General features: G+C 39.1%; 1 protein-coding gene across 1 annotated transcript in view; it reads left to right on the plus strand.

The window, feature by feature from the left end:
• The window catches only part of LOC124716833 (amyloid-beta-like protein), a 115,233-nt gene extending 110,403 nt beyond the window's left edge, over positions 1–4,830 (plus strand). Inside the window, exon 11 of the mRNA XM_047243387.1 lies at positions 1,498–4,830. Within this exon, the coding sequence (XP_047099343.1) occupies positions 1,498–1,608 (111 nt within the window). The 3' untranslated portion in view covers positions 1,609–4,830. The remainder of the gene's footprint in view (positions 1–1,497) is intronic.
• The last annotated feature ends 17,885 nt before the right edge of the window (positions 4,831–22,715 follow it).

The raw sequence follows: 22,715 nt of genomic DNA on the forward strand, positions 1-22,715 counted from the left end.
ATTAAGGACTGATCAAATGTGAACTTGAACATAATATAATTATTTTTTGCACATGTAACTTTTTGAATCAAACAGAGCTTTTAGATAAATTTCCCGATGGCTCTCATGCTCATGGGCTCATGGGCTATTTTGCTGTACTCAGTCCATTTTGTTCCTCATCTTTCAGGAATCTCTGGCCGTACTACCCAACAGCTTGCCTTTTGCCTGAAGAGATTCCTGTCTGCTACCTCCACTACTTCTGTCTGAACATTCTCAAGGTCTTTTTTAACTTGTTGGATCATTGTGTTTTCTTTAATTTTCTTTTATCTGTCATAATATTGTGTGTAAAACTCTTGGTTGGGCATCTTTGAATATGACCATCAAATTTCAATCTTTCTTTTCTGATATCTGCTGCCAAATTTGATATTTGTCCTGTTCTTTATGGGATTTTGGGCTGCATCCATCACGTTTTTGTTTTTCCAAAAATTTTGTTCATTGTTCTTTGTCCATCCTTCAGGATGTTTACCAAATCACATTTTCTGTTGAGAATTAAAGTTTCACTCACATAGAGAAGTTCCAGTTTAATCACATTTCTGTAATTGTTAAGCTTCGTATGTGTAGATGTGCTTTTTTTAACAGTAGATGATAAATGAAATCTATTTATAAATATAAAATGTGTGTGTGTGTGTGTGTGTGTGTGTGTGTGTGTGTGTGTGTGTGTGTTTTACAGGGTGTTAAAAATGCATGCCTTAAGAGCTATGAGCACTTGTTCAGACGAAGACATGTGTTCCGCAGTAGTGAAGATAAACAAGTGCACATAGCTCTTGAGGTATGAATGTTAGAGTCTGTATTACTAGACATAGTTTCATGTTTTGGTGTAAGGGGCCTGTCCTCAAAGTCAGTAAAAGTATTTTTCAAACATCCTGTATATGTATGTTTCATATCTCCTCCTCCTAAGCCCTTGGATCAATTTCAACCAAACTTGATAAGCATAACATTTATTGTGTGGAAAGAAGTAGTAGAGGACTAAGAACCACTTATCTCCCATAGAGCCGGAGGTGACACTGAAGTTGCACATGGAATGCAGGGGAAGGAGGTGATGGGATACAGACAAAAGGTGGAGGAAGAGATGGACAGAGAGGAGGGGGGGGGGGGGGCAGAGATGGTCAGAGGGAGGGAGGAGGAAGAGATGGACAAAGAGAGGAGGGAGGAAGTGAAGGATACAGAGAGGGGGAGGAGGAGACGGACACAGGGGGGCGGGGGGATGAAGAGATGTTTGCAATACATGTGATATACGCATGCCTCGGTGAAGCGGCAGGTGAAAGGCTAGTATTGTAATAATAAAAGAAAATTTATACAACCAGCTTTTATTGACACATATGTGTCAAAAAAGAGCTCCATGACAACTAAAATAACATTCGTATTATTTTGTCCAACTGTTGTATCTTCTGATTTTTTTACATACTCTTCCACTACTTTTGTAAGAAGCAGCACCAACACATACTGGCATGCCCACAGGGTTTTGTCGAGGTAGACCAGGCGGCGACCCCAGAGGAGCGACATGTGGCCAACATGCAGATCAACGGCTACGAGAACCCCACCTACAAGTACTTCGAGGTGAAGGAGTAAGGTAGGAGTGGGAGGCCGTAGTCTGCCGGCGCCACTCGTCTGGCGTTTCCTCGGTGTCACCCAGATATCCCTTGCCCTGTCCCGAATGCAGATATTTGTCTATATGGATGGTATCCTTTTTTAGTTTGTAATATGTGGCAAAGAAGTAAGATTTTAAGAAGCAGAATATACAATACCTTAACAGCAGAAGCTATATGTACAGTGTGTGTCTGCTAACCACCTCAATGTATTAACACTACTACTACTATTATATTAATAATAGCTACTGTACACTGTTAAGACAATTTGATGTAACACAGTACCGGTGTGTATAAAGCAAAATATGTAATGGTGTCTGTATATTTTTTCGTTTGTAATAATACCTACTGCTCGTCTATGTTTGTTATATTGATAATAATAATACTATGTCTAATAAAAAGGGTAAGTATTTGTAGGGAGTTGCTGTCTATATGTGTGGAAACTTTCATTGCCATCATTGACTTTCGTTACCAGTACCGCTGTAAGATAAATATTTGCACGGCTTCACTACTTGAGCAAGGCAGTGAGGCAACTGTAGGTGATCCGTGGTGCTTGCACTGTGAGCTAACAGAGTATTCACTTTGAGCACACTTCTCCATATCCACTGTATGTTTCTCCCTCTGACCATCCTGGTTTCTACTTCTAATCTTAAATGATTTGGCACGTACTATCCCGAAGACAGCAGATCGGAGGCAGTACGGGAGTGCTGTATGAACTTTGGTGTTCAGATGTCAATTACGTTCTAAAAGTTGTCATCCTTTTGACATCTAAACGAGAGCCTGAACATCCATTATAGGCTACAGTAATCTACAACTTTTTTCCTCCCCCTTTGATTTATCGTTCGAGATAGCAAACTGTTTCAGTCACATAGAGATGGCTACAATATTTGATGTCATTCCTACATAATATTATAAAGATGGGTGAGCAAATGTACAATTGTGGTGTTAGCTTTTTGAAACATGATAAAAAAGTATAGTGTGGTGTTATTTTTGGATGTGGGTGTTTTTCTTTCTGTGCGGTGGGATTAGGAAGTACACTTAAAATAATATTAAAATAATAAGGCTCCCTCCATATATAGTATTTTACTTTTTTAATTGTATTAAAGCTAATATAAATGATTAAAAAAAACTAGATTATTACACAAGCTTTGCAAGTATAAACTAGAATACTAATAATATATGCATTTAATAATGTAACAATGTTCACTTGATGGGTAAATGTTTTATGAAGAGGTACAGTTGCATCTAGCTCCTGCATACTTAAACTTACTTGTAAATGTTCGAGGAAATCCTTTAGTCCTCAAATGTCAAATATACAGCATATTACTACACACTCCACAGAATGCCCGTATGGTTCACTCTTAGCAGTTTGCTTCTAGTACTCTGTACTACTTTCTGGACATTTACCCATCAAACTTGTTCACCTAGATGATAATAAGATGGAGAAAATTGTAAATTACAAGAATATTTTGAAAATCATTTCATCATACATATTGTTTTGATAAGTGTGGCATCTCATAATTAAATATAGTTGGCACCTCTGATTAAGAATTTTTGTTCAATCTTGTGTATCACTTTCATAGTAAAATTGAATAAAGATGTGTACCCTACAAATGTTGTGTTACAACATCTGTGACGTTATTTCCTGGGAGTAAACAGGAAATTTTAGCCCTCATTTTCCATCTTTCATGTGGGGCAATCCTGACCGTAATACCTATTGAAAATACCCTTGGAATATTGAAACAGTTTTAAGTAATTCTGATTATGTGGCCTCGAAGGATTCAACATTGCTAAGTGGCAACATGGTTATACAGTAAACTGGTTGTCATTTTCCTTTCACTACAACAATACCCGAATTGAAAACTTTGTGTGTTTTGTATCACTTAAAGATTCCACTGTTTGATCATTTTTGAAGCTAAAGGTTTTGTCTCATTCAGATGCTCAGTTTGAGCAATACTGTTATTTATTTTTGTGTATTTATGAGATACTGAAGAAACTTCAGAAGCAATGTTTGTTTTTAAATCCTAAGAACCTTTCTATATGTTACAGAGGTCTCTGATTTTCAACTTAAGATGAAATAGGAACAGTAGTTTTTTGTCCATGCTGTATATGGAGACTGATATGAGAAGTCATCCAGAGTGTCTCCTCTTGTTCTATTAAAAACTGACAATGAACTGCACTCACCTCATCTGTGAGGCTATAGCAGAAACTTAACTGAACTCATGGCATAACATAAAGAGTTCAAAAACTCTTTTTACTATAAAAAAAATTAAATGGATAATCATGAAATTTTGTTCAAAGTCTGGTGTGTCACTATTGCTACCATGTTTCAAATAAGGGGATTAGAGTTGCCTATATATGGTTTTTTTCCACCCAGCATATTACTCTCTTAATCTGAATTACTGCCCACAATACTTTAATGTTTGGTGCAGGTGGATTTAATTAGGTCCGTTTTTCCAGCTAAGCATAAGAAACCCAGAGAGACTGTTGTTGGTAATTTATATACTGATTTTTCTGATAAAAATGCAAAAGTTGAATTTTTTCTCCATTAACAGGAGACCATTCGGTAACATCAGTGTCAGTTTCTAAATATTTGTGGTTAAAAGAAAAATATTGAGCACATGATTAGGGAAAGAGTAATTTTGACATAAGGATTCACATTATTCAGCAGAGACCAAGAAGCCACATGTATCCAACTAAAACGTTTTCTCTCTCCCCCCCTTTTGTTTTCTAGAGAGCTACTTGTGGAGACCCAGTCTTGAGGTGTATTTTTCTGTACCAGAAAAGTTTTACAATGGCCACAGAAGGATCCTGTTGGCCAATGTTAGATAAATATGGAAACAAAAATCAGGAACAATATGTACAAACATTATACCTTTGCACTGGCTTCCTGGTCAATATGGATTGGGCAAAGTTAAAAAGCTTTTATTCTTTTTTTTTCATCAGAGGTGTCATTAATAAGTATAAGACTTTACATCTTTTCAACACCACACAAATAGAGGAAATTTCAAAAGCACAGTGCACAAAGAAGAAATACATGTTTGCCAAAAAATAAATTTAAAACTTTCAAAATTTGGCATTTAAAATAAGTTTTATAAAGTTAGACTATAACTATAATTACTTTCCTCTTTCTTTCCTTGTAATATTTTGTGTATTCTGTGGCCATTGTAAATTTGATTAAGAAATAAATAAAGACGCTAAGTAATATGTGGTTTTTTCCTAGCTCTTCCCCCTATACCACCTGCTCTTACATGAAAGGGAGGGAATAAAATTTCAACAGAGAGTTCAACAAATAAAATGTAAAAATTATAATCAGTAAGTATCCATGGTTGAAGACTGATGTGGCTGACAGAAGCCGGTATTATCCATCATGTACCACATCTGTTAGATAATGCTAAAACAACAATGACGTCAAGAAAATTTTGTATTTTGGGTATCCACCTCTTCAGAACTGAATCATGGTGAATAAAACCACTTCAACTGTATGATAAATCATTATTTCTGATCCAACTAGTTTTGCAACATTAGAACCACGCCTTTAGGGTTACAGCTGTATGTAAACAATAGTAAAAACGAATGAAGATCTACCCAGAGGTGTATGGGAAGTATTATGTACTCACATTTATAATTTATTTCAAACATTAAGCAGTAAATGATCCAACATTCTTTGTCCCATTGTGATAAAACTGTTTAACTGTCAAGAGGTCAGTAGTGCAATTTAAAATGAAGCAGAATTTAGGGAACACAATTGTAATACAGGAAAACTAGAATAAGAATAAAGTGGTAAACCAAATGTATGCTGTAGATAAAACAAATGATATGTGTAGGTGGTGAAAGCCATGTTCTCACTCGCAAGATAAAATAAATCTCAAAGCAAAACTTACATGATACAGGAAAAAGTCAAGTTTAGATAAAATGCTGCATAAAAAAATAGTCTGTCATCTAAATAAAAGGACTGGAGAAAGGAAAACATATAATCTTGTGCAGGCATACCTAAGGCTTAAACATCGTCATGCGAATGTGAGGTCCACAGTGATTGCCTAGATGAACCGTGCTGAACCAGTGCCACTGCCAATAAGGAAAATAGGCACGTGCATGTAAGAACATATGCAACGGAAGGCGACATGGGAATGTAATTGCAAGAGGTGACAGAAAAAGTTGGGTAGTATCTTTACAAGTAATTTTATGGAAGGATGAAAGGTAGAAGAACCTAAAAAACAACTTGTTTTTTTTTATTTTTAAAAACTATGGGGCAGCCATGCATAGTGAAATACAATTATGACATAAAAGGAATTGTATAGTATTTTATCAGTAAACTTCTTTATGAATTGCAAATAGATAAATAGTGATGCATGAATCTCACAATGCTTAACAATTCTAGAGGTGACGCAAGAGAAATGTAGCGGGGTGACGTCTTCAAATTCCAGCAATATTTTGACAGGTGCATTGTCATTTTCAAGGCACAGATGTAACAAGACAGGACTGCACAAGGAAAGGTATGCTGAGCATATGCAGAAAGAAAGATAACGCACACGCTCTCTCTCTATCTCTCTCTCTCTATATCTATCTCTCTCTCTCTCACACACACACACACACACACTGCAAATGCCTGCACCACCACACAACCAAAGATGACCAATATCAGAAGTTATCACAGCGAAAATTAATAACTAATGAGGGACATAGCATTAACTCTGTCTCTCTGGCAGTGAGACAGTAGTATTATACATGGAATTTAGGCAAAAGTCTCTATTTATAAGGTCACTTGCTAATTTAATCTCAACTGCTTCCTTAATAACACTATTCCAATAACTGGAATTGCACGCCAGAATTTCTGTGTTGTTATATTCCTTAGAATTACTGGTGCCAAGGCAGTGTTCTGCAGTAGCAGATTTTCTCAGCAGTTGTAAGCATGTGTGTTTCTTATGATCAGTACACCATTTCTTCACGGTCCTGGTGGTATGTACTTATTCCCAATGGACTGTTTTAGACACTGCCAAAAACAAAAGCATGTTTGTGTCGAGCAAGCAATATTGTTTTAAGGTATAACCCAGCCAAAGACATCATTAAAGGCATTCATTTTCTCTGTCATTGTTTTCCCTGTCTGTGCATGCTCATGGACTTGCACATGCTGACATGCATGCACTCACCGCCCCGCCCCCACCACACTCGCTCATTCTCTCTCTCTCTCTCTCTCTCTCTCTCTCTCTCTCTCACACACACACACACACACTCTCTCTCACACACACACACACAAACACACACACACACACACACACACTCACACTCACACACAAACTCCTAAATTGAAAAGTATATGAAATGTTCACAAAACAAAACCAACTAGGATCTCTTTCCTTAGAACCAGCTACAACATGCAATGGCAATCCTCAAACCACATGCTGATCGAGACACATTGTCATAAACGAGTGGACATGTGTTCAACACACAAGTAATATCACAACTAAGCATGCCTGTGTTTGACCAACAGTCAACAAGGTCATGACACATTAATGAAGTGCAGCCAGTTAAATTTAATACTCCAAGCAACATGGCTGTCACAAACCCCATTTCATCGAACACCACCACTGAATGATCATCTGATGCACAGTAGTGCCTCCAGTCTTAATTTAGTTGCTCCAAGTTTGATGCAAAACATGAGACATCCTAGTAGTTGCTCTCAAATGACATGTAAAACTCATTTCCTTGTCAATAAACAGAACTCATATCGTACTACTGAGATACAGAATCAGATTTCAAACAGATGCCAAAATGAGCTCAAAAAACAGCTAATACAAGACACTGAACTTTCATGTGTTGGACTACCAAAATACACACAATCCGTGTGTGCCTAATCACCAGTTGCATGTCATAGTGGAACAACTCACCTGAACATGTGATACATAACAGAGCAGGAATACACGTGCCTAGCACACACTCTACAAACCCATTCTGAAAACAGTTTGTCAGTGTCTGTCACAGGAAACAAACTCTACCTGTTGCTAATAGAACATGACAGGATAGTCAGTACTCTCACATAAAAAAGGAATACCAAGTAATGTGACAGCGGAGAGCAACAATTCAAAAACACCTCCAGGTGTTTACCGTATAGGATCTAACACTGCCAATTTCATTGCACATGACTCAGCTCACCACATTAATGCTGTACTCATTATTACAAAAACCAAATAAAGGTTTTCAATATGATTGTGTATTTCCGATCTTGGTGTACTGGTGACAGTACTAAGCACCAGGAATAAACTTTCAAGGGCTAAATATTCAGACATTTCACATGTATGGCAAATGTAAGTATCACATTAGGAATGGTACATCACATTGGAAACCTCACAAGGTGATCAGAATGGATTTCACTAGATGTGGTGCCAACACACACATACACTGGTGCAAAATATGTAAGCGATGTGAAATTAATAACAATTTCTACATATGGTTTGCATCCCAATCAAACACAACACACATTCCTAACCTCTAACCAAGTGTCATTTGCCAAACCACTCCCAGTGGAATTAATGCATTTCCCCAACATTCGACAAATGAGTAACTGCAGTCAAACAACAAGACAAATTACTTGATGCACTTTAACTAGAGAGAAGCATACTAAACAGTTTGCAATTCCACTGTACTGCCCATGGTGGCCTGACTGAAAGCCATTCACAACCACCTCTAAATACATGGCCATGTGGAGTGGCCATGCGGTTTGAGGCATCATGTCATAGACTGCATGGCTCCTCCCACCAGAGGTTCAAGTCTTGCCTCAGGCATGGGTGTGTGTGTTGTTCTTAGCGTAAGTTTGTGTAAACGGTCAGGACCACATGGCACAAATACAATACCTAAACACACCACATTCACTTTAAGCGAGACACTGTCAGAAATCCGTCTCCTGTAGTCTCTGGCCTGATGCAGTTTCACTGCAGTCCAGGGTCCTTCGATAAATCAAGAAAAATCTGCCAGTTTACAAAATGCACAAAAAGACTCAGATCCCAGCATATCTGAGAGACTAATTCTGGTGAGTGGAGCCTCCATGTTAGATGAAAATAACAGGCTTCAAATGGGCAGTACAGATCTGTCAAAAATATTAGTGGAACTGGCTCAAGGCTCTGGCCCTTCACAGAGATCTGCTCACTGCAGAGTGGAAGATTTATTTTGGAAATAACTCTCTAGGTGATGACTTAGCCATTTCTCCATAATACCCTTCTTCCAGGAGTGCTAAGTCCAGCAGGACTATGCAGAAGAGCTGCTGTGAAGTTTGGAAAGCGAAACAGAGATGTTCTGGAGGAAGCAAAGGTGTAAGGACAGGCATGCCTGGATATGTCAGTCAATAAGGACATTACCTCTAAAAGTCAAGACTCTGGGTATGAGACCTGGCCCAGCACACATTTTTAAACTGCCAGGAAGTTTCAGATCAGTGCACAAACATCTGCAGAGTGAAAGATTCATTATGATTTTCAATGATTGTCGAATAAAGTACCAGAAGCCACAGTGATCAGTGATGTTACAACATATGAGGATTGTGAGAGTGTGGCTGTTTGTGACAAGCTAACAGTTCACTTGGGAGTTGCAGGTGAACATGTACACACCACAGAAGCATCACCAAAGTTCTGTTTGGTCATCTTATGCTGTTTACATTTATGCCCGTCTCACGGAAGATCTTGCATTGTCATGATGCCATTGATGGTACCACTCTATGGGCCTGGATGTTCAGGTTTACTTTCCATTAATGAGTATGTAATATTTAAAGGGATGTCATAAATGTAATCCACTTTGTAGTGTTTAATACAATACTGAACACTAATACTTTTTTGTAATATGAGTCCATAGCTCCTGTAAATTTTTTATAGTGACGTCATCTTGCTTTTAGCTGTTAGTGTTTTATTTTACAATTGTAATTTTGGAATTCGTGTCATTTTCCAGCATCTGCAAAACATTGTAAAGTGGGATTAACAATATGTACAACCTATTTTGTAGTTTGTTGGCATTCATATACTTACTTACACTCTTGTAAGTCTACAAACACTATGTGACAATACTGGTTGTTTATTTAATTATGACCCATGTTTTGTCCTTTTATGCCAATTCCAAGTGGTTGAGTTTATGTCATTAACACTTGAAAATGGCATAAAAGGTTGAAACCTAAGTCGTAATTAAATAAACAACAATGCAGTGAAATGGCAGTGTGTTCATTTAAAAATTATTGTATGACTGTTGCTCAGAACATCGAAAACTGTTAACTGCAAACGTGGATCCCACTTTCCAGTGATCTCATTATGTTGAGTTACGTTTTAGGTGCTTGAAAATGGCTTAAATGCCAAAACTGCAGTTGTAAAATAAAAACCAACAACTGAAAGCAAGAGGAAATCATTTAAAGAAAACTAAACACAATCACTGATAACACCAAAATTATATCCTGCTACACACTTACAAATTAACAATAATGACACATTCTACAGTGTCATATGCACTAGTGCACAATGCTGCATATTCTCATATTTTAGTGCTTTGTTTGACCTCCATCTGAGTACAGTATGCCTGCTTAGCTGAGTTGTAACATGTTTGCCTCCCATGCAGTGGGCCCGGGTTCAATTCCTGCCTCGGTTGGAGATTTTCACCACTTGTGGACTGGGTGTCGTGTTGTCCTCATCGTCATCTCTTCATCACTGACATGCAAGTCACCCAATGTGGCATCACCTGAAATAAGTCTTGCAACACAGTGACCAAACTTCTCCAGAAGGGGCCTCCTGGCCATCAATACAACATGATCATTTCATTTTTCATCTGAGTGCATCAATTGTTTGGAACGCACACCTATCCATTATGGCCGAAATGCAACTGCACCAATTCCAAGTTCAGCAGAAGCCTGATGAACTGAGCTCTGGAGAACAAAGTGTCCTGGAGGATTATGGACAGCAAAGGAGGAGCTGCCATCTCCAATACAAGACCTGGAAGACCCTCAACATGTCTGGAACAGGGCTGATGAGATGCAAGACTTATTTGAAGATATGGGGTATCAGTGATGATGGATGTTGTGAATGTAGGAAAAAAAAGTACTCTGAACAATTGTAGGTCTGCAGTAACCTGAGCAAACTCTGTGACATATAAAACTTCTTTGCAGCAAACAATGGTGCCACTCTAGTTGCTCGATGTTGGACTCCTAAAGTATGAAATTATCTGTAATTAATATTAGATTGTAGCTTTCATTATGTTGTATTTTAATGTTCCTTTGACTCAGATTATAAATAAATAAATAAAATCTGAAAACAAAAGCAAAAATCCTGCCCAGGCCATGATCTTTCTCTCAGTGACTTATCACTAAAGACTGCTTGCAGGGCTTACACTACCAAACTGCTGCCAAGTTCTGTCTTTTAGTTCTTGTCAGTCACAGGACAGGAAAAACAATGCTACCATATAAGGCCACGCTCTGACCAACCAATTAGACAGGAAAAAACAGTCTTCATGTGAACACCATGCCTTAGCTTGTGATCATGAGTCAACAGTCTATGCAATAGTAGGATTTAAGCTACACTGCACAACATTACATTTTGTACCAGGCCAATTAATGGTAAATGTTACAGCACTAGTGGGATTGCCAATATTTTGCTTGATACGATGTTACAAAAATTGTCTGCCCAATAGTGGTCAATGAAAGTAATTTGACATCAAGTTGTCACCATCAGTGAGCCCTAGATTCCTATGATACCCAAGAAGCCATGTAAAAATCAAAACAGTTGGTTATTTCCTGTCAATCTTTTACAAAAATTGAAGATGGCTCCATTCATAGGAAAAGTGATGCTACCAATATTTTACAGTGTGAAGAGCTAAGTAGTGTTAAACTTTTTACAAAAGGGAAGAAAAAATCACTGGACAACACTATGGTGAAATATGTGGTAGCTTTGACAAGAACCGGAAAGAAAACTGATCTCATTTGATGAAGAAGAAAGTGCTGTATCACCATGACAATGAGTCACCACATTCATCTGGCACTTTCCAGCAGAAATCGCATCAGCTACTGCTGCACCATTCATATTCACCTGACCTGACTCACTGCAATTTCTTCTTGTTCCCAAATATGAACAGATTATTTCTGACTTCTTCCCAGAACAGGAGCTGTTGTCAAAACTGAGACCTTTTTATTGGTTACAGAGATACAGCTGGTCGCAGAGATAAGTTTCCATTTCACGCGTGGGTATGCCAGTTGCTATGGGTTTATTTGTCAATGGTCATTTTTGTTTTGAAGTTCAAGTTGTGGTTGAGTTTACATACCTGAATTAATCAACTGTGATTGCAATTTGCTGGTCAATTCTGCTGTGTTGTTTGAAAATGCCACATGAATTTTCAAATGATGAGTATGCTGAAACGATGAAAAACAAATAATTCTGCATGTCATGGATATTTATTTTAACTATTACACACTTTGACGGTTACCCATCATTATCAGGTGGAAGGTGCCTTCTACACAGATGTTGTTATTCTAAAGGACTGATAAATTTGTGCAGCTGTATGTGAGGCAGCCAAGAGGTTATGTTAAGAATTTTACTGTTGATAAATGAGTGACTTAACCACAGAACTTATAGATGTAGTGTAACAAATAGTTTAAAGAAACTGAAAGTACTTACAGTGCAAGAAATTTTGATGGCCCAATTAAGCTTCATTATCAACAGTGCAAATCACAAAGTAATAACCTCTTGGCTGCCTCACATGCTGCTCCATAAAATTGCCAATGGTTTACAGTAACATTAATCAGGTATACAGTCCCATCTCATTAATGTGACCACCAACTATATCCAATGTCAATGAGCAGTAACCACTCACAGACAGCAGGTGAGAGCACCAGCAGTAGAAGCAGAAGTAGAAGTAGAAGTAGAAGTTTATTGTCTCGTAACACACAATTTCAAGCCATTGACTTAAAAGTACAGGAGAGTCATCAAAACACAAAAACTGGTTTACAATTTTCCTTATAATACCAGTAATATAATATACAGAACCGAATAATTACTTAATTAAGCAATTAATAATTTTTCTTCAAAAGTAACAAACTTTTAAGATTAACAGTTCTAGGTACTTGCTCTCTCCTTCTCAAATTTTTAGGTTGTCATTTATGAATTATTCTACTGAATAGTAACATTTCTGCACTAGTTTCTCATATAAGGATTTTTTCAGTGCTTCTAAATTTATGCTGAGCAATTCTCTTCCTTTCACTTTATTAAAAACTTTTCATACCCATATAATGTGGAGTTTGAGCATAAAGTTTTAAATGGTGGGTGGGCAGCATAAATTATTTTGATTTCTGGTGTTGTAATCATGTTGAAAATCATTTGTTACAAACAAATCAGGGTTACTTTGTACAAAGATAATCAGCTCATATATGTATAGTGAGGGAACACTTAGTATACTCAGATTTTTTAGGAGTGGGTGACATGATTTTCCTTGCCCTACATGGTACATATTTTTAATGATGGTTTTCTGAAGTTTTAGTATTCGACACATATGGTTTGAGTTACCCCAAAATACAATTCCATACCTTATTACTGACTCAAAATAGCTGTGAATACTACTTTTCTTATGGCCATACTGGTAGCATTGTACAATATTCTCATTGCATATGCCAGGCTATTTAATTTATTTGCAAGGTATTGTATATGTGACCCCTATGATGGGTTTTTATCTAGTTGCATTTCTAGGAATTTTACATACCTAGCTTTGCGCAAATCCTCATTTCTGTGACTGACTTGAATATGATTTAATTTTGCTTGTTTTGTTTTAAATTGCATTAACTGAGTCTTCTGCATCGTTAATTTTAACCCATTTAAATCAAATCAGGTATCTAAGTTTTCTAAACTATTTAATACAGTTTGTGGAATTTGATCTGTAATGTTACTTTCAACGATTAAAGATGTGTCATCTGCAAATAAAACTTAGTGACACTCAATATTAAGTGGAGGATATGTAAAGCATGTCAGGAGGATGTGGGAAACGATGCAGTCATTGTCCTAATGTGGAAAGGGAGTGATCTATCTGATGTCAAAAAGAGCATGATCATTGGCTTTTGGGCCAAGGATGGAAACATTTCTGAAAGTGCCAGTTTTGTGAACTGTTTGTGTGCTGCCATCTTAAAGTATATAGCACCTGGAAAAATGGTACTATCCAAAACTGGTGCTGAAACAACTGTGGTGCACCACAGGCCATAGATGACAATAGTAGAGATGTGTATAGGCAAACAGATGTGCAACTACTGAGCAACTGACCACCCAGATGAAACAAGGGGCTACCAATAGTGTGTCCTTAACATCTGTTCAGCAAATGCTGTTGCTTAGCAGGTGCCTGGTTCAAGCACCCATGCTAGCTGCTGCTCACTGACAACGAAGACTGCAATTTGCACAGCAATACTGGAACTGGCTGTCCACGGAATGGTGACAGGTGACCTTTTTTAGATGAATTACATTTTATACTTCAGCAGACAGATGGCTGTTGGCATTTCTGGGGTGAAATTTCTGAAAGCAAACACCCTGCAACATTTATTGGAAGGGTCCTGGCCAGAGAAGGGAGTGTTATGACCTAGGGAATATTTTTGTGACATTCCCTGGATGGTATTGTCATTCTGGAAGGCACAATATCTCAACACAACTCTGTCCTTGGGGACCATATTCAGGCTTTTGACATATGGTCACATTGATGTGGCTGGACAGTGTAGAAGAAAAATGTGATTGTACAATGTAAAGATATCTTCCATCTAATGTAAAATTTAAAATTTTCCCAATGGATTAAATGCTCAAAGAGATTTTGAAATACCAGCCAGTCGTAAACTTCACTCCACGATATTTTGACTGGTTGCCTGCCATTCATTTTCAGGTGAGACATTGAAAACTGATGAAGACATCCTCCACTCTGCCCTGTATAGTGCATTGAGAGTATTGCTGTGCAAATGTCAGAGTCATGGTGACAGATGAACCACACCACCCAGCAACAGAGCCCTTGCTGATGGAACTGTGAAGATCAGCTGTCTTCAATGATGCTGCTCGCAGCAGTCATCAGAGTATTCTTGTGTCTTCATCCGGAGCAAATCTCAAAGATGGCAGGATTCCACACATTATCCAGCTTGTAGCTGCTGTCATTCTTCATTAGACTTGCCACGATGCATATTTCATGGATTCTTTTATAATAGAATCTTAAAATGATGTTGCTATGGCCAAAATTAATGTTTTATCGCACTCCATTGTATGTCCATAGGAGATACAATGTTGCATGATTGCAGACTTTCTGGGTTGCAAAAGGTGATTGCAACATTTATGTTCCTTGCAGTGTTCTTCCACTGTGCGTGTTGTTTGTCCTAAATAGGCCATACCATATTGGCAAGGTATTTTGTAAATTCCCACCTTCTGCAATAACCTTCTGATCCCAGCAGGTCCAAAATATTAGATGGTGGGTGGAAAATCACTTTCACGTGAAAATTACTAAGGATTCTTGCAATTTTGAAGGAAATATTCCCAATGAAGGGAGAAAAGCTAGGGACTCTGCTGGTGCATTCTCCTCTTTATCCACTTCCCGGTTCTTGATTTCTGCTAAGAATGCCCTGTTAATTTGCCATGCAGAGTATCAATTGTCTCTGAACACTAACACTATCCTTAAATGTGCAAGCTCTTTAGGCAAACTATTTGCATCCAACACTATATGGGCTCTGTGTACAAGGGTTTTAAGCACACTCATGGTTTGGAATGGGTGTGACAACTTGAAGAGCATAAGTACAAATCAGTGTGAGTGGGCTTAAAATAAACAGAATGTCCCAGAGAACTGTCATTCTTCGGTCTAGCCAAAACGTTCAGGAATGAGAGAGACGATCTTTCTCTAATTCCATAGTAAACTGAATGTCCTCATGAATGGAGTTAAGATAATGTAAAAGCCACACTATCAATGGAACATTGTGAGGAAAGACCACTTGAACCACTTGTTCTTAAACCACTGTTTTTTGGAGATATGAGGATGACAGTTTCATAAAGTGGCTCCACAGAGATGCTAAGTTAATGGAGTTTTTACATCATCTTAACTCCATTCATGAGGACATTTGATTTACTGTGGGACTCAAGAAAGATGTTTATCTCCCATTCCTGGATGATTTTATAAGACAGAAGAGTGATGGCTCTCTGGGACGTTCTGTTTTATCATAAGCCCACTCGCACTGATTTCTACTTACACTCTTCAAGTTGCCATCACCCATCCCAAACCATGAGAGTGCTTAAAACCCTTGTATATAGTGACCATACAATGTCAGATGCAGATAGTTGGCCTAAAGAGCTTGCAGATTTAAGGACAAAGTCCAGAGAAAATGGATACTGTACCATATAGGACAAACAACACATAAAGTGGAAGAATGCTGCACAGAACATAAATGTTGCACTCACCTTTTGCAACCTGGCAAGTCTGCAGTTGCAGAACATTGTATCTCCAATTGTCAGTCAATGGAGTATGATGAAACATTAATATGGGCCACAGCAACATTTTTCCAGGATTCCATATTACAAGAACCCATTGAAATATGCATCACAAGAAAAGAATCCATTCAAATATGCATCATGGAAAATCTAATAACCATGACAGTAGCCACTAGCTGGATAATGGGTGGAATCACATCATATCTGAGATTTGCTCCAGACAATGATGCCAGGATACTCTGATGGCTGCAGCAAGCGGCAATGCCAAAGACAACTGATCTTCGTAGTTCCACCAGCAAGGGAGCTGCTTATGGGCAGTGTGGTCCATCTGTCACTGTGTCACTGTGACTCTGTCACAAGCACAGAAGTACTCTCAGTGCACTATATACGGCTGAGCAGAGAATATATTCATCGGTGTTTGATGGCTCACATGAAGATGACTGGCAGGTGTCCAGTCAAAATATTATGGATTAAAGTTTACGACAACCAGCCGTCATCCATCTGTTGGTGGACGGTGTAGCAGATAAAATAAATTTTCATCACTGAAGCAGAACCATATTTTTTTCAGTTAACTGACAGCCACTGCCCTCAAACACATAATCCATAATGCATGTAATTGACATTCTGATATGGTATTTGTGCACAGTTTTTGTGATGTAAATATTGTTGCAGCTTGTAGAGGATATGGTAAAAGATTTCCTAATTGTAGAGCGCCAGATTCTAAAGTGTTTGCATGAAACTGCATGAGGCTGATGCTGTACACAGCAGTCATACCTCATCTGAACACACAAATGAACAGAATGTGGATGAAGTAGAAGAAATTTATTCAGTTGGTCCAATACAATCTTTCAACAAGAACATGCAGAAATTTCTAAACATATCAACATTCAACATACAAGAATATAGAAGACATTATTTCATCTGTTACACTACCATCCAAACAACACACCAAGAAGACTCATTCTCAGTAAACTAAAATCCTCCCTGTATCGCTACGTAACACTGCCGTGTTCTCTAAATCATTTTCAATGTCAAGAACCTGATGCTGAAATAATCTTCTTTGAAATATCAGAGAAATTAGATTCCTTTCATAGTTCAAAACACAGCCAATCCTCCATCTTTTACCACAACAGCTCTCTCTTCCATATAGTTATCTGCAGCTCACTCTCACCAACCTTTTCTCTCCTCATTACCTACAGGTTTCTTTATTGAAATTTTGTTCTTTCTTTACAGTCATTGTCATTTTCATTTCAATCTTATCCTTCATTATCCTTCCTACTTCTGATAATATTAAAAATGACATCAAATGTGCTAAACTGAAGAGTGTGGCTGACTGTTGTCATCACTTTGCCGGGGTGATGCTGATTTCAGACTGTTGGTTGAAGGACATGCTTTGCTAGACTTCAATTACATATCTCATCATTGACAATGCAAGGCAGACACACCCCACCCCAAGCAGTGGGCAGCTGCAGTCTGTTAGTGGGTCACGGTCCCAATGTCAGTGGCATGTTTCTTCGTCTTGATATGACTGTGTTCTGCTATTGAATGCCTGCACACAGGCAATTTAGGCCTGGATCCCATACACTTTGGCAGCGAGGAAAGACTCCCACGCATGGGACCTGACCTGCTGCCCTCTGGCAGGAGCCTGACTGTGGCAGACACGGACAGCAGTTCGGCAAAACAGTGGCACAGAGTTCCACAGGAGATGGCTGGCCTAACCCATCTTTAATCCATGGCTGCTCCTAGTGCTGGCCCAGTCACCCTGTCATCTAGCATAGTCCTGGCATCATGGTGGTGCCACCAGCCTCCAAATGAATCAACCTCAAAATTCACAGGTATTTATATGGCTCCAGGGTGCATTTATTGCAATATTTCGCAGGCCTCAGACACACTGAGTACAACATGGGTCTTGCTCTGGTGTGGTGACGCCATCTGCCTGCTCTAGCTATTACTGCTGCATGGTGCAGGTTTTGCTAGCCCATTTTGCAATCCTTTGGCATACATGTTGCCATAAGCTTCATTCCACCTCAATGTGCTTGCTGGACAGCAGTAGCTAACATAATGCTTCACAGCGTGTTTAGTACAAATTCCTACAAGTTTCATTTAAAACTAGGTAACAACACTACATCGTCCCCCTTCCACCTGGTCCCTCAGTTCCCCACCATAACTACTTCCACTGTTGATCTAAAACATAAGTGAGATACACCCAAGATTATACTAGAATGACTATACATTTCCTACATTACGTTAAACTTTATGGCTGTCATCACTTCGGAATCTCTGCTTGTATCACTTGTCACAACATCTATCAAGGGTCCCTTGCCCTGCTGATTAACTCAAATACTGAAAAACATATTTCACTGCCAGGCCTCTTCCCACGCTTATGCAAAAGCAACTTCTAACTCCCCATTTCACATGTACAAACTAAAGTGACACTCCTCCAGTCTTAGTAAATTATCCTCAACATATCAGTTTTAACAATACATTGTCTGCTTCCATTGAACTCTGACACTTGGCATCCTATTTGTCTATCCAGCAGTTTTTTAACCCTTTGTTGTGGAACAACCTTTAGAATTGTGTCCTTGCAACAGCAGTTTCCCATGTGCTTTCCCAGCAAACATACTCCCAGAACTGTCCTCACAAGAATACCACAAACAGCACCACCATTCACAACACTCTGACACGTACTTCCTCTTATTCCTCCCACTGTAGTGCTTATTACAGACTGAATTTCCCTTAAATGCTTGATTTTCCAGTACAGCTGCTCACCCAAAACAACTTCCTGGTGTCTGGTAGCACTATGCCATCCTAATTACACCTCAGTGTATTTTTACATTGTTTAACTGGTTTGATTTGTACAATAGACACTCCTTGTGACAGCTCTGCACTGGAAACAGCTTTTCGCTGTTTAAGGTCAACTTTAGCATGAGGGCAGTCAGAACACTTACTTTAAGGCTCATGTATCCTTCCCCCACTTCATACTCACTGTATAGATCACTGTGGCTGTGCTGTGAACAACTCACTGTGCATGTCAACTACTTGCCTTGCAAGGCTGTGACACAACTCTTGTGCTCGTATCACATTCCAAACCTCTGGCTTACACTCTTCAGCTGATTCGCCCTGTAGATTTGATCATACACTCTACAAATTCCTTCCCCCTTTTCCTCTGTTCATCCTGCTTCTGTGGAAATATATGTGCCTGTACCATTCTGCCACAACATCTGTGACACAACAATCAACAACTTCTTGTGCATTCCCTGAAAAATCTAAAACATCATCATCTTCTGCCATTCCACTCTGCACGATGCAAAAATCACTGACATATGCACTTCCCTGTGCATCTGGCCCAGGCTCTCTGGCCTCAACACAACACTCCTTATCATACAGTGGGACAGATACTACAGCACTTAAGTCAACCATGTTGCTATACCCTCACTTAATCACTCTAGTATGGCCCACACTCATTCTTTCTACCTCAGACTCCACAATTCCACTTGACGTCTGAGGTGGTAATTCTACACTACTCACCTTAACGTCAACAACATCATTACTCGGTGTCTTGCCGATATACTCCAGGACTTGCATTATGACACTATTTACCATTAACTTAATCTTCCCACTCAAAAAATTGACCACCAGTCTGTGACATCCTGCCCTACTCTTCATATGATCAACAGGTTTAACTACATTAATGGTAGGCAGATGTTCTGCAGGAACAGGTAAACTGTTCAGAAGCCTGCTTCTCCTCTTCCTTTCAACTCCATCCTTCTTCCTCCTCTCTGCTTTCTCTCTCTCCCTTCTTTTCATTATATCTATAATCAACATTTTCCTCAGATTCTGAGGCCTGTTTTTGATCAACCAGTTGTGCTCTCTCTGCCAAATTCTCTCTATGCTCTGGAGTTTTGTGATAAGCTATTTCTTTCTCCTTAGCACCATGTGCTCCTAAGCTCCTCCACTTGCAACCTATCTGCTTGGTCTCTTAAAATTTGAAACACTTCCTTCGTGGTAGCTCCTTGCAGTACTGACAACCCTAGTCCCTGTGGTACTGACCATGACATGATTACCTATTATTAATTATTGCACAAACACAAATAGTAAAAAACATTTAAACATTACACTAGCCCAACTCTTCCTGTTGCTTTACATGCTCAAATATTGAGCCATATTCCTTGCTTTGCACAAAACGAAGTCAAATCACAAGAGCATTTAACCATCACACTACTGCATGATTGGCTGCTTTACTTGTTATTATACAGTGAAACAACAACTAAACCTATCTTGCCCTTTTGAATCACTTCCAATGGTTAACAATGTATGTATCACTGCACAATGATCCACACCACTTGCTTGTGACACTCATACTGCCCATATAAATGAAGTGGAAACTAACACTTATACTTACATCATCTCAAAAATACTGTCTGTATTCACCTGCCACATACTGAACTTACAGGCACAGCTCAACCCCTGCCAAAATCGATTGGCTTGCCTTGACCTTGCAGAAAGAAGAAAAAACAAAAAGAAACTGCACGCCTGGAATAGTCGATTCATTGTCTTCATAGAGTTGTAATCTGCTGTTCGGACGTCACACTGCGGGATGTGGTACACCCCCTGCTGTCCACTGGTGGTGACATCAGTTCTCCTAACACCGCTCCGTGTGGTGGCTGAGAGTAATGCATTATTAGACTTCAGTTATACATCTCGTCATTGACAATGTAAAGAACACACATCCCACTCTGGTGTGGCAGGCCAGCAGTGGCTTCCACACTGGCAAAGAGATACATATGCTGGCACCCTACATAGCTGATATGAGGCTGCAATCTGTCAGTGGGTCAAGGCCCTAATGTCAGCAGTGCATTTCTCCTTCTTGCTGTGACTATATTCTGCAGTCGAATGCCTGCAACTCGGACAACTCAGGCTCAGCTCACATCCATCACACCACCGAGGGAAGCCTGCTGTGCATGGGACATGAACTGCTGTTCCCCTGGCAGGAGTCTGGCAGCAGCAGATGTAGATGACAGGTCAGGGGCATTGTGGAACAGAGTCAGCAGCGTGGACTCAGCACGCCCTGAAGTTGTTGGCCCAGTGTAATCTGGCTACAGCAATTGGTGCTCATTTGTCTCATTGTCTAGCATAGCCCTGTCACTGCGATGGTGCCGCTGGGCTCTGAATTAATCTGCCTCAAAATTTACAGTTATTTATATGGCTCTGGGCTGCATTTGTGGCCCTATTATTTTTATTACCTACTATTTTTGTGCACATGTTGTTATAACCTGTTTGTCACTCCCCACTGCACTCTCTGGACATCAGTAGTTAACGCTATGCTTCACTGCAGCTTTCTTTCAAATTCCTACAAGTTCCTCTTAAAACTAGGCAGGACACTACAAAACTAGTCAATACCATTCTGTGTGACCTTTAATATTTTTGGTACATGTTGTTCCTGGCCGCATGTAAGAGAGGGTCTTAAGGCACTAATCTGGTTGGGCTGGATCAGCAATAAGTGAGTGAATAAAATAAATTATGTATCCATGTCTTCTATTCACAGTGAATTCAATTTTAGAGGCAGAGATGAATGTAAACAATTACATTTTTGTCATTTGCTTATTGTAAATTGCAATGTAATCACATTAATGCTGTTTACTGATTGAGCAACTTTCACTCATGATGGTATCAGTAACACCCTTAACTCATACTATTGGTCTGAGAAATACCCATGTGTCTTCATAGAGACACATTTCTGAGAACATAACTGTATGGAGTACAGTAGACAATCTGTTGATTCAACCTGTTCTGTTACTGCATCATCTTCCAAAGGCCCATAATGTAGACTTTCTTGAAAATGAGCTTCCAGCATTAATGGAAGTTGTTCCTTTGGCTACAAGCTTGCATATGTTCTTCCAGCAAGATGAGGCTCCTGTTAGCTGTCAGGTAACACATCATCTAAACCTAATACTGTCCAGAAGATGGACTGGCAGAGATGGTCACATTTCTTGGCCACCTAGGTCTCTGGACCTTATCCCTTGAGATTTGTATCTGTGGGAATGGCTGAAAGGTGACACCTACAAAGAAGAACGTAAACGTGAGCTATGAATTGATCTTTCAGATTATGAATGGTGCTGCACTCACGTAAGACTCCCAAGATGACCTCAGAAGAGCTACACATGGTGTAGTGCACTGATTTTGCAGGTGGTATGTATTAAAGTCAACATTGAACTTAATGAGTTGCCTCTGCTTAACACCTTCTATAAGTATTTGTTTGAGCTACATTCTACCAGCCATAACATTGTAGCCAATAAAAACTAGGCATGTGCTATATGGCATGTTTTATTCAAAATAGTGTACATTACCACCTTCTAAAATATTTACTATGACTTCATAAAGTTAATGAAGCCATTTCAAGACAATGGGGACCAGCTGTTTGGAATTCCCTATCTCTTGTATGAATTGGAGGATGCTGGAGAAACCACCATCTGCAGAAAAATCACACTGTGTGCAGTACTAATAGGCATATTATTCTTCTCCTTTTTGTCAGTGTTTGTCCTGTCTGACACAGGCCCTGCTGTACTCAGGATCTGGCAAATTTGTTTTCATAACCAATTTGAAATCTGATGGCAAAATAGAGCTTTTATTCCATCTGGCACTTGCTTAT

Source organism: Schistocerca piceifrons, chromosome 9 (genome assembly GCF_021461385.2).
Source record: "Schistocerca piceifrons isolate TAMUIC-IGC-003096 chromosome 9, iqSchPice1.1, whole genome shotgun sequence".
In the NCBI taxonomy this organism is placed as follows: Eukaryota; Metazoa; Arthropoda; class Insecta; order Orthoptera; family Acrididae; genus Schistocerca; species Schistocerca piceifrons.